Below are 17,492 nucleotides of genomic sequence, written 5' to 3' on the forward strand. Positions count from 1 at the left end.
TGGTCATGATACAGAAATGACAAAGTAGTTTCTGCTCTCAAGGATCTCTTAACCTAGTGTAAAAAAAAGATGAGTAATATTTTGTTATTTATAAATATATTTCATATATATTTATCCCATTTAATCCCCACAGTACCTCCTTTTTCAAATAGGGAAATTGATTCTCTGAGAACTTGAATTCAAGCTGGAGGAATCCTTTATCATGCCATCGCTCCCTGTTTATATTTAGATGAGTAAATCATGTCAAAACCAAGTTTATTATTTCAGATTTCAGATGAGTTTCCTTTGAAGTATAGCTGATTCTATATAAGTAAACTGAAGACCATATTAATTAACGCAGGGACCATATTTTGGTGTTGTCTTCATTCTTACGTAGGAATTGCTCTATTAATTCAGAACATATTTAAAATGCAGTTTCATTTCCTGTGCTTTTCTTAGAGACCACAGAATGAAAACTTTCACTTTTTGCACGCTCTTTATTTATCTAGTTACTTAGGATATGTTCTGTCTTTGATTTTTGCCACAGGCAACTTCAGAGTGGACCTTGGATTACCCCCCCTTTTTTGCATGGTTTGAGTGGGCCCTGTCACATGTTGCCAAGTATTTTGATGAGGAGATGCTGAATGTCCATAACGTGAATTACTCCAGCGCAAGGACCTTACTTTTCCAGAGGTTTTCTGTCATCTTTACAGATGCACTCTTTGTGTATGCTGTCCACGAGTAAGTCTGAGAATGTCATTTTGTGTGGAAGGTGTTGAGGAAATTTACAGTATTAAGCAGTATTAACTTGTTCCTCATTTGAGGGAAACAAAGTTCATATAATAGCAAATGCTAGAACCATCCAAAATTGCGTTCTTGTGTTTTAAACTGCACAGTGAGCAATTACAGTAAGCAGTCTCACTGAACCTTACAGAAGAAAATGGAGGATAAAGTGGGGTGACAAGGCAGATGTAGAAGAAGAGATTGTGAATGTTGTGAAAAGTAGTCCCAAGTCGAGTTCTGGGACTGTTTCCTGCCCAACATGGCTCTGTGTGGTTTTCTTTCCTTCTTACAGGGCCCCTATACACACTGTGCACAGTGTGCACACATATGCATTGTGCTAACCACCAGTGGAGTTTCCATTCTAGTAAACTCAAGAAATCTTACTGAGTGCTTTTAGCTGCTGTTTCTGAATTCTTTCCGTCATAAAGACTCTTCACTAATTTAAGTTATGTCCATATTTTATATTTTTTTGTTTCCCATCTTTCACTTACAAAATAATTTTTGGTTGAATGAAAATAATATAGTGTCTTGCACAGTGACTTCCAAATAGTAAGTTCTCGGTTAATGTTGGTTTCTATTCTGTCCTAAGTATGTGTGATTATGACAGATCAGTATCTGGTGTGAGGCTTTTTATACTGAACCCTTGCCCCATTCAGGAAGGAGTCCCTTGGGAATGTTTTAACTCATGTTCATTCTTACAGAGTCACTCCTGTTTGACATCCTTACTTTCAATCTGTTTATGACTTGGCAAGAGTCCTTTTTGAATCCTTACTTTCAATCTGTTAATGACCTGGAAGGGAAGGTGATTTGTAATATACTTCTTTAAACTCAAAATGTTTGAGTTCAAACTCCCAGAGAAAGTGTGTAGAGACAGAAAGAGAAAAAGAGAATTATTTCCATCTACAATATAGAGGGAGCAATTAAGTAAGATAGAATTATTGAAATCAATGTACCAGTTCCCAGAACTAGACACTATGTATAGTTTATTAACTTATTTTCTCCGTTAACCTGTAATATTACTGTCTCTATTTAAGGAAACTGAGGCTCCATGGAAAAGCAGGACACCTTTGGCTAGGCCATTAATCCATCTTCATTGTGTCTATTTTTTTGGCTTAGATTTCTTTGTTTTTAGAATTTGCCAATATTCAAATGAAACACATTTTTAAATATCTTTTTATGGAGTAATACATCCTCATCAAAATTTTGGAAAACAGAAAGCACACACACACATACAAAATAAAAATCATACATACTCCTCCACTTATAGCTATTACTGTCAACATTTTGGTACATATTATTTCAGCCTCTCTTCTGTGTCTGAATGTAATTCCTATAAAATACAAATGGGATCATACTATTTTGTTTACCTGCTATTGCCACTTAGTAATATGGCTCGACCTTAAAATGACATATATTTTTACATAATGGATTTTTTTTTCATTATTTGGACAATCAGTAACTACAAGTTTGTGGCTTTAGTCTTAATTTGGCCAGTATGATGGTAAATAATTTGTAGTACTATATCATCTGGTCTGCATCTTTTAAGAGCTGAAATAGTGTGTCTCAAGTTTCAAAATTTTTACTTTTGGGTTTTTGGTGGCTGTTATTTTATTTTTATTTTTATTAAATGAAGACTTTGTTTCAGATCAGCATAGCTGAGAAAGAGACATGGAACTGGCCCTGAGGTCTTTGTTTCTGCTGCCATCTTTTTAAACAGTCAAGAATGCACAGACAGTTTTATCAGGAATGGCTAACAAAACATATTTGAGGTGTATCATAATATTCTCTATAGAAGTATTGTGAAGTATTCATCATTTCTAATGAAGATCAAAGTTGTTTCTGATTCTCTAATACAGGTGCTGTAAATGCATTGATGGAAAAAAAGCAGGTAAAGAACTTACAGAGAAGCCAAAGTTTATTCTGTCAGTATTACTGCTGTGGAACTTCGGGTTGTTAATTGTGGACCGTATCCTTGACATTTTCTGTACTATTCCTTTCTCATTCTGATACCTACTAACTGAAGATCAATTTTTTCTATAATGATGACTCTGAAATGTGAACTGCTTTTGAAAATGGGTATGAGGTGGATTAGTGGGTTCCCAAAATGTGTGGGCTGTGCAGCTTTAGCAAACTCTGGTAGTTAGAGTACTTTGTCCCAGAAAAGTTCATCTAATACTCAAGAACTAGTTAAACCATCACTAAATCAGTATACTGGGATTTGTTACCTGTTGTTAGATTAATCTACTACATATATATTAAATAGTGTTAGACACATTATTCTAAATATCTTTTACAGGAAAGGGCATATCACAGTGTTGCAGTAATAGACCGCCCTTCATGCTTTTCTACCATCTTGACTTACCACATATTAACAGGCAAAGTTTTTAAATCCAAAGAGGCTGAATGTAATTAAAATCCTAATTAACAAAAGCCTAATATTTTAGTCTTCATAGAGGTAATAAGTAAGATTATCTTTGTCCTATAAACAACAGAGGGCTGCATACAGCTATATATATCCTATAAACGATGGAGGGCCCTTCAGTAGCTGTTACGTCCATTCTTATTTCATCCCTAATTCTAAAAAACAAAACAAAAACATCTTACCCTTTAGCTCCTGAGTCTTTAAAGTAGGAAAAAACATGGGGAAAGTTTCTTAACCATAAATTTTTTTTAAACCCTATGATAATCCTTGGTACGTGATAAACTTTAAAGAGTTTGTCTAAGATTTGACTGTTTATAGGAAACATTCATGAGTAGTCCAAATTGGTAGTAATATTAGTAATATTTTTGTCTTTAACCTATCAAGAAAACATTTGCAATATTTATACTCTGTCTGCTGGCACAGTTGGTTGTGAATTTGTTATTATCCTCTGTTGTCTTCCCTTGACCCAAGTCCAGATATTCATTTCCAGTACAATGGTTTTTTATTTGGATTAATGCTACTCTCCATTGCACGATTATTTCAGGTAAACAAAAAATAGAATAGTTGAATTTTTTTCCCTTTAAGTTTGGTTTTTAGCTTGTAAAAACAATAGTGTAGTGGGTGATGGGTAAACTTACTCAACTGATTGTTTTAACTTACAAAATGCTATGGACACTTACTGAGTATTTCTTAGAAATTCCATCTTCTATTTTGACAATAGTTTTCTTCATTTTACAATGAGAAAATTACACTCTAAAACTTGATAGAGTGTGGCAGGCCTGAAATCAACTTCATTTTCTCTATTCGGTTGGTATCATTTATCTAAGAATGAAACCGTCAGCAGTTTTTACAATATAGTAACTATGATGGTGAGGCTTTACCATCAGAAGCATGTAGCATGGTGTAATGGAAAGTATGGAATTTGGAATCAGAAGACCAAGGTTAAATCCTGACTAACCGTGTAAACTCTGTGATTCAGGGGTCACTCAAAATGTATTGGCTGTTTCTGATTAGGTACGTTATATATAATATCTTACTGAGTAAACCTTACAAACTATTCTGTGAAGTTATTATCCTTTTTATAGAGGAGGAAATCAGAAGTTCAGATTTATGGGCCATCCCTGTTGCACTGAATCAGAAACTCTAGGGTTGGGGTTTAGGAATCTCCAGAGAATACTGATACACGGTTTGGGAACCATTAACTCAAGGCAAGTCATTTAACACTCTCAGCTTCAGTCTTTTCCTCCATAAAATTAAATTTACCCCTTGTTACATTGCTATTTGTAAAACTGATCTACCTATCATACAAGGGCTTTGGGAAGATCAAATCTGATAATCTGTTTTAAAGTTCTTTGATAACTGTGAAAATCTGAATGTTTTTTTCTTTTAACCATAAGCCACATAGTACTTAGAACATAATTGGTGCTCTATGAATGTCTGTTGGATGGTTGTTGAACAAATAAACTCAAGTTTAGCTGTAGAACCAAATAGACCTCTGAATCTTAAATAAACCATAAAACTGGTGAAGAGCAATCTGGAAGCATCCCATTCTTTTTCCTTATCATTCCTAGTTCATCTGTTCTAGACCATACCTGATGAAACAGTGGTTTTTTGTTTGTTTTAATCAAAATACATTTAGTTCTCCTAGGTAGTTTTTTAGGATCAAATGCTATACTTGGTGCTTCAGCCTGGTAGTACCATGTTACCTGATCTGTAATATAAGACTTAAATGCTTCTTCGGTAGCAAGACATCATATGTATTCATTCATACTCTCATTCCCAGCCTCTCTCTGGAAATCAACTCCAGCTATTGTGAAACTGAAAAGGCATGAGGATACTTGAATTCTCTGGGCTTTCGGGAGAATTTACAGTGTGTTGTTAGGAGGATGTATCCTGTACCTCAGTTTCAAGCTTAGTACTTAATACATATTTGTTGAAATGATGAATTTATGAACCCACCAGGCTCAGTATAACAGCTGGCTGGAATCACTCGCCTGTGTTCTCCTTATATTGCATGTAAAATATTTGCCTGAATTTTATAACTTTTTATTGTAGAAAGTTTAAGTCATAAGAGTTGAGAAAATAGTACAGTAATCTATACACACACACACACACACTTAGTAATAAAAGGATTGTTTTGAAATATATCCTAAATGTCATAGTTCATTGAGTATATTAGAATATATCTTTTAATATGTATATTTTTTAATCATGGTAAAATGCACACAACATAAAATTTACCACCTTAACCCTTTTTAAGTGGACAGTTTAGTAGTGTTAAGTATATTCAAGTGGTTGTGCTACTAATTTCCAGTATTTTTTATTTTCTAATAAACATTACTCCTAAAAAATAATTTTAGATTAACAGAGTTCCTGGAGCCCTCACCCATTTTCCTCTAATGTTACCATCTCTCATACCTATGGTACATTCATCAAGACTAAGAAACTGACAATAGTACATTCAGATTTCACCAGTTCTTCCACTAATGTCCTTTTTCTGTTCCAGGATACTACATTGCTGCGTTTAGTTTACCCTGAATTTTAAAGTGATATTTTCCTTTTAAATCTCCTAGAAAAGGCATATGGAAGGAGCATTTCTCTTTGCTGTTCTTCTACATTTCAAGCATATCTACCTCTACATAGCACCAGCTTATGGTATATATCTGCTGCGGTCTTACTGTTTCACTGCAAATAAACCAGGCAAGTTTTAGTGACAATAGCAAAAGCTTCTTTATTCTATTTTTCCTTGACTTGGTGGCTTGCTTCATGAAAGGATTTTATAAAACATTAACAGGTACAATGGATCTCAGCTGTTGATCTACAAACCTTCTACCCAATCTGACTTTTCCCTGTTCCTGTCACATCATAAAGATGGGTATACTATCAGGGGATACTTCTAGTCGTAGCATGTTGTATAATGGCTTTCCATGCTCCTAGCTAATGATGGTTCATGGTGTTCCTTTTCTGCAGATGGATCCATCCGATGGAACAGTTTCAGCTTTGTCCGTCTCATTTCTCTGGGACTGGTTGTTTTTCTAGTTTCTGCTCTTTCATTGGGTCCTTTCCTAGCCTTGGTAAGCCTTTTGTTTTTTTATAAATTACTACATGTTTTTTGTTGTCTTTGTTCTAGTTTTTTAGAAAAAAATAATAAAACCAAGAATGTATAAAATAAAATTACTCCTTTTGGGGAGTTAGGAATCATCCATATTACTTCTTTATAGTTCCCCGAAGACAAGATGATATTCTTTCAGACACTTCTGTGCATATTCAAATATGTATGTGTATACATTTAACTATGTGTCTCACACAGTGTCAGTAATCACTATTTCACAGATTTCCATATTTGCTAATTTGCCTACTCACTGTAATTTATTTGTAACCCCAAAATCAGTACTCATTGTGCTTTCACAGTCATTCACTGAAGCAAACATTCTAAAGTGCCTAGAATGTTATAGGTGTTCAACAAATAATTTTCTTTTTTCCCCTCTTCTCTTGCTGTTAATTCAGCTAACTTTAATCTGCTAAAACCAAAAAGCAATGCGATTTTTGTAAAGTCTTCCCTGCAGTCACCTTCTCCTCTTGGATAAGCTGTGGTCTGTGTCCTCCTTTGCACCGTGGAAATTCTTCCCTTATTACACTTATGTCATAATAGTATTAAACTGGTATTCAAAGTACTTTCATGTATCTTGTCCCACTCAACAGATGAGAAGTTTAGACAGAAAGAGATTCTGTGAACTTCCCAGGATCACCCAACTACTTACTTACAAGAATAAAGACTAGAACTCAGACCTCATAACTTTTTATACACTATGCCATAAATGTAGTACAGCTTCTGGTATATATATGCTCAATTTTCCTAAGCAGAAAACTTAGTTCCTTAGTTTTCTCTTTGAATTTGGAAAAGATTGATCACTGTTTAATCTCTTCTCAGCAGAATCAACTGCCTCAAGTCTTTTCCCGACTCTTCCCTTTCAAGAGAGGCCTCTGCCATGCATATTGGGCTCCAAACTTCTGGGCCTTATACAATGCTTTGGACAAAGTGCTGTGCGTCATCGGTATAGTAACAAGCCTTCTTACTTAGATTTATGAAGATTGTAAGGATAGGTTACATTGAGAAATGGAAAAACCACTGTGCATTTTAAATGTAGCTGAACTGTTTGTTCTCCGGCCCTGCCTTTCAGCTTTCAGGATGCACGGGGGAGCAGTTCTCGGGACTGAGGCTTCAGCGCAGTGGACAAACTGTGTTCTTTATAAAAGCTTTGTGGCAATAAGGTGCAAATCCTTTCCTTGGGAAAAAATAAAATATTTAGACATTTTTAAAAGGCAGTTTTTGCCTTGAAACATTATTCAGTAGTTAACCCTTCTTTTAAACTTAAATATATGAAAGAGAAAAGAAGAATGTGTAAGCTGTGACTCTGGATATTAAACCAATAAAGAAAACAAGAGTCATGCAAGAGATAAGAAATGGGGAACTTAAGCTATGCTTTTAAGTTTGGGTTGTGATAAAAACTAGTTTGTATCTTGAGATGGTTCTACTAGAAAAAAAAAGCAGACCTCACTTTGGAATAACTCACAGTCATTTGTGACTATAACCTAGCTTGATAGGAAATGGCAGAACCGAGAAGTGTCAGCAAACTTTCTCTGTCAGGTACCAGATAGTAAATATTTTAGACTTTGCAGACCACATAAGGTGTTTCTGTTAGTTTACAACTCTTAAGAATATCAAGACTGTTCACAGCTTCTGCGTTGTGCAAAAACAAGTCACAGGCTGAATTTGCCCTTAGGCTGGAGTTTGTCCTCTCCTGACCTAGAGGCTGATGACTGACGTAGTTGGAGGCCCACCTGCATAAACTGCGGCTGTGTGGCCTTAATTCTTCCAGTCTTGTTTTTCTCTGTAATAAGGGGAGACTAGTACTTAGCCTGTTCCCATGCAACGTGTTGTGAGAAACAAATGCAACAGTAAAGAAATGCTAGGTTATTAGTAGCAGCGGCCTGGGAGCCAGACGGACTGGGTTCACTCTTCCACTTGTTGCTTGTGTGACTCTGGACAAGTTACTCCATTTCTCTGTGCCTCAGGGGCTTAAAGTAATGGCTGCAGGGCTCACAGTAGACTCTTACTGCATGGTGGCTACTAGTACTGTTTTTGGTACATACTTGTAGGAAATCATAATTTGGTACTAATCCCTCACCCACTGTGAAACCATGTATTGGTATCCATGCGATTCTTTCAAAGTAATATCCTAACATTTATCTTTTTATATCTGTCTCTTCAAAGATGTCTGTCTTGGGACTCCAAGAAGGGACTAGCAATTACCAAAGGGAAATGGGTGGGGTGGGTGGATGGGGAGGGAGGGAGAAGGGGATTAAAGGGCATTATGATTAGCACGCATAATGTATCAGGGTCACAGGGAAGGCAGTACAGCACAGAGAAGACAAGTAGTGACTCTACAGCATCTTACTATGCTGATGGACAGTGACTGCAATGGGGTATGTGGTGGGGACTAGATAATAGGGGTGAATATAGTGACCACAATGTTGCTCATGTGAAACCTTCATAAGATTGTATATCAATAATATCATAATAAAAATAGTGATATATAGGCTCCACTTATAAAAAAAAAAAGATGTCTGTCTTGGAAAGTCAGTGGCAGGGAGATAGTTACTAGCTTTCAGAGAAAATCAGCAGGCTGAAGGGGAGAGGGAAGAGGTGAATGAATCGGCAATATTTTGGTGCTCTACACTTTTCCCACAGTTCATTGATTTTCAGCAGCATGAGACTGGACCATGCAGTCTGCCCCCGACTGTCCTGTTAGCTTTTCTGGGATGGGGCTTGCATCATCATCATCCTCAGACTTGATTCATTTCATAGATAGTTATTGAACTGGGGATAGAAATGAATTGGTGATTATTCCTGCTGCTAAGGAACCCAGTAAAGAGGAAATGAGGACATAAACAGATACAGTGCTGTATGGCGAACACTAGAGAGATGTGTGCAATGTCCACATGTGTATACCTAGCCCTCAAGAAAATCAGTTCTACTTTGGAGTTAGGAGTTTTCTCAGGTAAGTGAGTAAATTAGGACTTAACTTTGCAAAGAGTATGCCATTCTTTGCAGAGAGAGTGGCCTGTGCAAAGGAACACAAGTGTTGAGAGGGTATGTCAGTTTATTGTGGCCAAGCCACATTTAAGAAAGTGGAGGAGATGAAGCTGGAGAGGCCGGAAGACACTGTATGCCATGCTTAGAAATATGGGCTTTATCCTGTAGGCAATGACCATTCAATGACATGGTCAAACCTGCATTTTAAATAGCTTGCTTCATTTTAGAGGTGAGAGCAGATGGCTGTTCATGCTGACTGCCAGCAAAATTCTTGTTAAGCTGCACACAGTCCCTGTTCCAGTACACATAGCTGCTTTATGTAGTATAATAGCTAGACAGATTTCTTAGGATAGAATAGTACAACTAGTAGTACTATTGTACTACTAGTATAAATATAATATATATGGTTCTATACAGTACAACAATTAAGTTAATGAAATCTTGACCATAAGGCAACAATAAGATGTAGTAGCTTTTTTCTTGTTTTTCAAAGAATTGGTTGGTAAAATATGGCATACCATTTGAGAAAAAGAAAACAAAATAAAATCTCTATTTACTCTGTAGGTTCAGAATTGAAACTTCTTGATCCCAACAAGATTGCCAAGGCCTCAATGACAAGTGGTCTGGTTCAGCAGTTCCAACACACAGTCCTCCCCTCGGTGACTCCTTTGGCCACCCTCCTCTGTTCTCTGGTTGCCATATTGGTAAGAATTCACCCATGGTACTCATTTCTTGAGTTTTCTCTCTTTTCCTTTTGTATGTCTGGTTGAATTCCAGCTTTATAAAGTTTTTCCATCCATAGGGATAAATTCCATGGCTATAATCCTGCTACAGATTGAGGCAATTCTTAGAGCAACTTTGAACACCATAAGGAAGGATTACTAGTAAAGCTTCTGTGAGAGAGATTCTTGCCAGTGGCTATTAGAGCATCTGTTCATCCTTGGATGAGGAAAAAAGAAAATCCCAGACAAGAAGGGGTATGGACTGCATTGGAGAGAAAGGAAAAGATGTTTGTAATAGGACAGCCAGGTTTTTGTTGTTTCCATCCATGGCAACTGGTCAAAAAATTTTAATTTGTCCATACTGCTTGGATATTTTGTCTTGATAATGACAGGTTGAGAGTCAACAATGGCTGTTTGAGCTTCAAATAATTTGAGTCAGATACTGTTGGAGGCTTCATTCATGGTTGTTTCTGTTAGTGATCATGATGCCCTCAACTTAATTATATAATTTTAATAGAATTCAATATTAATTACTCAGTCCTAGGCATAATTACACTCAACTTTTAATTTTGATTTCTAAATGGTCAAGCCTATTAAGCAAGACACCTGGCCCTGCTTAGTTCTGTGGCAGTAGTGGGAGATAACTCAGCTCTGTTGGCCTGCTTGTTCACATACCTATTTAACTCAGGTAAAAATTTTTTGAAAACCTCAGCCTTGTAAGCTGCATATGGAAGGTCATAGTTTTAATGTAAATTACACCCCATCCCACAAAACTAGGTGTGTTTTTATTAATATGTTAAGATCTCATTTATTAACCCCAAAATATCCATGAACTTTTGTAGTTTGACCTAAAAAATTCAGTGACTACTAATTAACTAGTTATGAAGATGCAATAAGGGATTATATTAGATATCCTAGAACTTAATTTTGTCATTTATTACTAATTTTGATGAGTTAAATACATATTTCTGAATGCCTTATTTTTTCTGAGTTGTTTTTATGATAACTTGGTGGACTATTAGCAAAGTGATGAATTATCACAGTTTAATGGAAAATAGTCTAAGATCTGCTTTTCAGAGATGGTGCAAATTGTATTCACCTAAACAGTGTTTCTGTAAAGCCTATTTTAAATGATACTGAAGTTTTATCTTTGCCTATTGTTTCTAGCCCTCTATTTTCTGTCTTTGGTTTAAACCCCAAGGGCCCAGAGGCTTTCTCCAATGTCTAATTCTTTGTGCCTTGAGCTCATTCATATTTGGGTGGCATGTCCACGAAAAAGCCATACTCCTGGCAGTTCTCCCAATGAGGTAAGCCAATAGCTCAGTCAGTCAGCATTTCTTGCATATCTCACAGTTCTCCTATTGTTTTCCATTTGATCTGTTCCCTCTTCACATCATACATGGGATTGGCAAAGGCAAACGTTACAGGCACAGATTTTTACTAGGACAGGACAGAGATGCTATCTTGGGATCCTTAGACCCATGAAGGTTCTAAAGTATGTAAAATTGCCTGTATAGTTTTGCATTTTTGGTAAGGGGTGTTATATTGATTAAGAACCATGATACTGGACCATTAGGCCTGGATATTGAGTGGCAGTATAGTACAGAAAAAGCCTGGGCTTTGGTCTCATCACATCTGTGAAAATAAGGTTCCATAGTTCCTTCCAGAGTAAGGATTGGGCCCACTGTGGAACAAAGCCTAACATTGTATAACACTTGATATTTTCCAGAACTGTTTTTTGGGTTTTGTTTTGTTTTTTTGCTTTTTTTTGCATTCTTTTGAGCCTCACAACAACCTTTATTTAAGATAGTTAGGGTAAATGAGTATCGTCCCCCGTCTTAATGTGCATGGAAACTGGGGCTCAGAGATTTTTAAGTAACTTATCCAAAGTCATACGATTAGTAAATATCAAAGTTGGGGTATAAACCTGAATCTTACAATCTTTTCATTTTGACATGCTAAAAAAAAAAGCATTTTAAAAGCAGTCATGTCCATTTTATGTGTAATGGAAACCTGATAGATATATAGTAATAGAATTTAGATCTTTTGAGATTTGTTCTTAAATCCTGAGAGAAATAATTTAAGCTCTAAACATTAAGCAAATTCAGAGATCAGTATATGGCTGGTCTAAATAAGTTCATTTAGAATTTGGAATTTCCTAATTTTAAAAATATCTTAAGGTAGAATTCATACTGAACACCAGCAGGTACAGAGCATTGTCCAAGAGAAAAGCGGTAGAGTTGGAAATTAAACTCCCAAGTCCTGCTTCCCTGACTACCACCACTAGGCAGCTCCCAATCCGCACAGCATCCGTTTTTTAGAGAAGGGAGTTACTCTAGGAAACAAAATTCTTTTTTGAATATTCCCTGATTAAGCGTGGTACATTCTTCTATCAATTGCTTAAAGTTTCCCACTAAAGAAATCAATATTCTCAATTAAATTGGACTTGTAACAGAGATCAGTGTGTTACTTTATGCTTACCCTAGTTCTAAAAATAATAATAAGTGCAATTTATTCAAGCTGTTTGCAAGTGTAAGTTTCAGTTGTTGTTTTAAGGAATTATTACAAGAATTTTTATTTTTAGCCTTTTGTCTGTGGGAAAAGCAGGAGATGCTTCGGTTTTTCTGATTCTGGCCACAACAGGACATTATTCCCTTTTCCCTCTGCTCTTCACTGCTCCAGGTAAGCAGCTTCTTTTCACAGAGAGATTTGATTGCTGTGCCCTTTCATCAGGGCCTAGAGATCAATGCTTTCTGATTTAAACAACCTTAAAATCTCTTCAAAGGAGATAACTCATCCCTTCTCTTGAGGACAAAACCTCAAATTTGTCCCTGATCCTTAGTATCTTTAGATATACAAAAATGCATAATTAAGCCTAAAAAGCATTCCTGGCACTGTGTAGCTGTATCAGTGTGCTCATGTTGCCTTAAGTATCGCAAATCTTTCTCATCAACTAAATTATCATCTGTATTTTTTTTTATTCTTTTAACAGAACTTCCCATTAAAATCTTACTCATGTTACTGTTTACCATCTATAGTATTTCTTCACTGAAGACTCTATTCAGGTAATGGGAAAAAGTACATTTAAAATTACATTTACTCTTGTGGAATGTTTACTCCTAAATGGTCAGTTAAGCCTTTTAAAATTTATTTTTAAATTATAATGGTAGTGTGGCAACACTACAAAATATTAGCAAATAGAGGTAGAAATTACCCATAATCCCACCACTCTGACATTACATCATAGGTCACGTCTTTAGTTTGGGGAGTATTTGAGGAGGGACTACCTAGCTTAAGTTAAAACGTTATATGAAAATTAAAAAATAGAAAGTAAAATAAACATTTTGACTAAAACCACATAAATACAGATATAAATACAAATAAAGATGACTTTAAAGATACATAAATACAAATACAGATAACTAAAAGCCAGGTAAAAATTCTCATAGAATGCTAGGTAGAATTTTCCCTTTAAACTTTGCATCTGTATAATTTTTAAAATCTTGCTTATGATTCATATCTGACTTGTCCATGAAACCTCAATACTTAATTATATTAAAACTCAGTTATAACCATATAACCTACCAATCCCACTCAAGGTATGTAAACACAAGAATGAAAAACAGACTGAAACAGATATTTGTATGCCGATGTTCACTGCAGCTTTATTCACAGTAGCCAAAAGGCAGAGACATTCCAAGTGTCTTTCAGCAAATGAATGGATAAGCAAAATGTGGTATATACATACCATAGCATATTATTTAGCCAGAAAGAGGAATAAAATTCTATTATGTGCCACAACATGGATGAACCCTGAAAACTTGGGCTAAATGAAATAAGCCAGACACAAAAGGACAAATATTGTATGATTCCACTTATATGAAATACTAGAATAGGCAAATTCATAGAAACAGAAAGTAGATTTGAGGTTATAGGCCAGGGGGTGGGGGAATGAGGAATTATTATTGCTTAATATTTTCCAGAGTTTCTGTTGGGGTGATGAAAATATTTTGGAAGTGGGTATTGGTAATGATTGCACAGCATTGTCAATATACTTAATGTTAGTGAATTGTATACACTTACAATATAGTTAATGTTAGTGAATTGACCCTTGAACAACATGGGTTTGAACTGTGTAGGTCTACTTATACACAGACTTTTTTCAATAAATATATTGGAAAAAACTTCTTGGAGATTTGCAACAACTTGAAAAACATTTTCTTTTCTCTAGCTTTATTGTAAGAATACAGTATATAATACATATACAAAATAATGTGCTCATCAACTGTTTATATTATCAGTGAGGCTTCTGGTCACCAGTAGGGTAATAGTAGTTAAGCTTTTGGGGAGTCAGAAACTATGAAATTTTTTTTCTCTAAATTAATTAATTAATTATATTTTGATATCATTAATGTACAATTACTTGAACAGCATTATGGGTACTAGACTCCCCGTATTATCAAGTACCCCCCACATACCCCATTACAGTTACTGTCCATTAGCGTAGTAAGATGCTACGGAATCATTACTTGTCTTCTCTGTCTATACCGCCTTCCCCATGTCCCACCCCACTATATTATGTGTGCTAATCGTAATGCCCCAAAAAAATATGTGAATTTTTGACTGTTCAGGGACCAGTGCCCCAACTCCCATTATTTGTAGTCCATGATAACCACTACCCTGCTGTAAAGAGTTCACTGTACTTGAAAAAGGTTAACTTAGCAAATTTGGTTATTTTACCAAAAGAAAAAACATTTAAAAAACCCTTGATTATGTATTGTTTACCATATTCTTACTCCAGTCACAGCATCCAGCCCCTTTACTCTTCCAAATGCATAGCTGATTCTCTCTCAGCAGCTTCAACTAAGTGACTGCATAGGTAGATGATGATCAGGTAAATTTGGATTGCTGAGATAAGATAGTGGTATATCACTATTATTTTTTCTAAATGTGAAATTTAATATCTTTTGACTCTGGCTTTAGTTGTGGTTTGCATCAAGACAAGTGTAGGTGGGTGACTTTAGCTGAGAAATGTTTGCTAAACCAGAATGACTCATCTAAAATCAGACTTTTCTCTCCCTTTTTCTTCAGAAAAGATAAACCTCTTTTTAATTGGATGGAAACTTTCTACCTCCTTGGCCTGGGGCCTCTGGAAGTCTTCTGTGAATTTGTATTCCCTTTCACCTCCTGGAAGCTGAAGTACCCCTTTATCCCTTTGTTACTAACCTCGGTGTATTGTGCAGTAGGCGTCACATATTCCTGGTTCAAACTGTACGTTTCAGTACTGACTGACCCTCCTGTCGGCAAGACAAAGAAACAATAAAGAAAGGATCTGTTGGATGTATTCTAAGCAGTTATATCATGGCAAGTTAATCAGATTGAAGAAAGTTGCTGGTGGCACAAACCATTCATTTCAGTAGATCTGTTTGGAGGACCATTCTTCTAAACTCGGCCTTGCCCAGCCTAGCAACCTGATTGTCACCATGGTGAGAAGCCACTTGTCCTCATAGACAGTGAAACACATCTGAAACAAATCCTACCTCTTCCTGTTAAAATTGTCTGAGATCGGGACTCTCTCCCTTCTGGCATGAGCTGGGAGCTCTGTCCTGTCACTTTATCTCTAAATAAAAGCCTGTACCTTGCTCTCCTAAAAAAGAAAAAAAATTGTCTGAGATGATCAGACTGCTGGGCTTGTACAAGGCAAGCAGGGCATCTGATCGATAGCATCATTATTTGTAGTCTGTGATAACCACTACCCTGCTGTAAAGCGTATTTAGAATCGTGTGCTAAGAAAGATGTAAATAAAATACGATTTTGTATTTCTGCACAGAACTTTTGGGTCATTACGAGCTCCTACAATTTCCTATTTCATGCCCACAAGCAGGTGGTATGCTGTCCCCATTCTGTCCATCTTGTTTAGGAGATTTTTTTTTTCATTGAAATCATATGATGACGATACACTCAAAGTTCAGGGGGAGTATTTAACGAACTGTTTTGGCCTGTCAGCAGAGACCGTAAATCACATCTACTCTTAGTGGAGTTAAGAACATCTTGTACAGTTCATTTATTCTAACAGCAAGCACTGTAATTTTGATAAGGCTGCCACTGGCGACACTTGGCTCATGTGAACACACATGGTTTTTGCAACCTGGTCTTGTCTTCTCCCTTCCTTAAGAGTACTTTGTACACACTTTTTATCCAGGAACCCAGTTTGCCCAACATCAGCTGCACATTCAAACTCAGCCAGCATTTATATAGCCAACACTAGGAACTTTGACACATTTTTTTTACCCATTATCCCCTAAGAAGATCAGAGAGTCCAAGGTCACTGACATCCTGGGATACTAATCTAGCTGTGCCTTCTCTTACATTCACTGAATTTTCAGATTTCTTTTGGGGCTCATTGCAGAGATAAAGGGGGGATTTTGCCAAAGGGGAAGAGGGGCATAGCCTGTTTTCCTCACCACAGTCCCCTTTGCAACCTATTGTGTTCCAGCTCTCCTAACTTAAAATTCCAGTGTGCCATGCTGTTTTGTACCTCTGCTTCCTTTCATTCATGCTGCTTCCTCTTCCCTCCCTCTGCTGATTCTTCTCCCCTGTCATTTACATACTTCAAGATTCAACTTCACTGTTACCATTTCCGTGAACGTGAAAGTAGTAGAGCATTTAAGAGCAAGGGCCCTGGAGTCACACAGCCTGATTTTAAATCCTGCCTCCGTCAGTTTTTATCCACAGCCAAGTTATTTAACCATCCTTTGTCTCAATGTCCTCATCTCTAATACGATCACAAAAAATTTAGAAACCTGCATGACACATACTAAGTGTTCAGTAAACATCTGATATTTTTATGAATCCTTTCCTCTCCCTCTACCTTTCTCTTCCTCTCCCCCAGAATTGAGTACCCCAATTGTGTGCTCTCATGCCGGAGGTCAGCCTCTACCATTAACAGCTGTAATATCCTGTTTTCTCCCAGGAGACTTACAATTTGAGAGCAGGGATCATGCTGGTCTTGATAGCCCCAGATTTTGGCACAATTGAATGAATGAGGCGCACCACATAGGCCATGATTAAAATCTAAATGTTGACTAGTACCAGCTTTAGCACAAGGGATTCAGTGTAGCTCCTTACACCTTTGCCAATTGGTGTGCAAGCCAAAAAAAACAAAAATGAGGGGATGAATTTGGGTGCATCTCAACGAGGCCAAATTATGCTTTGTAGGTTGTCACTGTGAAAGTAATTTGTCAGAACTGAAAGCGTATGTAGTACAGAGATTTCCAGAATCTCCTGCAGAGTGCCGGACGTTCTTGAGCTGCCTCAGCCTCTGGGCCATGTCCCATTGCCACCAAAACCAGTGTGCATTCATTTATTTTGTATATTAGGCTTCATGTAAGCTTTTGTTTGACTTAAGAGTTCCAAGTCCAGATACAGTCTTTTAAAAGCCGTTCAACCCCTTATATTACCAGGGGGGAAAAATTTACACTTTGCAGAG

General features: G+C 36.6%; 1 protein-coding gene across 7 annotated transcripts in view; it reads left to right on the forward strand.

The window, feature by feature from the left end:
* ALG8 (ALG8 alpha-1,3-glucosyltransferase) overlaps window positions 1–15,835 on the forward strand; it is a 21,872-nt gene extending 6,037 nt beyond the window's left edge. For 2 of the 7 annotated variants that reach the window (XM_037010600.2, XM_017654168.3), the window contains exons 3-13: window positions 527–720; window positions 2,619–2,728; window positions 3,661–3,728; window positions 5,758–5,884; window positions 6,155–6,258; window positions 7,116–7,239; window positions 9,846–9,985; window positions 11,171–11,310; window positions 12,588–12,685; window positions 12,996–13,068; window positions 15,095–15,835. In XM_037010600.2, the coding sequence (XP_036866495.2) occupies window positions 617–720; window positions 2,619–2,728; window positions 3,661–3,728; window positions 5,758–5,884; window positions 6,155–6,258; window positions 7,116–7,239; window positions 9,846–9,985; window positions 11,171–11,310; window positions 12,588–12,685; window positions 12,996–13,068; window positions 15,095–15,326 (1,320 nt within the window). In that variant the 5' untranslated portion in view covers window positions 527–616 and the 3' untranslated portion in view covers window positions 15,327–15,835. Of the gene's footprint in view, window positions 1–526; window positions 721–2,618; window positions 2,729–3,660; window positions 3,729–5,757; window positions 5,885–6,154; window positions 6,259–7,115; window positions 7,240–9,845; window positions 9,986–11,170; window positions 11,311–12,587; window positions 12,686–12,995; window positions 13,069–15,094 lie in introns of those variants that run through there. The other 5 variants (XM_017654169.3, XM_073215967.1, XM_073215968.1 and 2 more) reach the window with 5 other exon arrangements.
* Window positions 15,836–17,492: the final 1,657 nt, after the last annotated feature.

Source organism: Manis javanica, chromosome 11, assembly GCF_040802235.1.
Source record: "Manis javanica isolate MJ-LG chromosome 11, MJ_LKY, whole genome shotgun sequence".
NCBI lineage: Eukaryota > Metazoa > Chordata > Mammalia > Pholidota > Manidae > Manis > Manis javanica.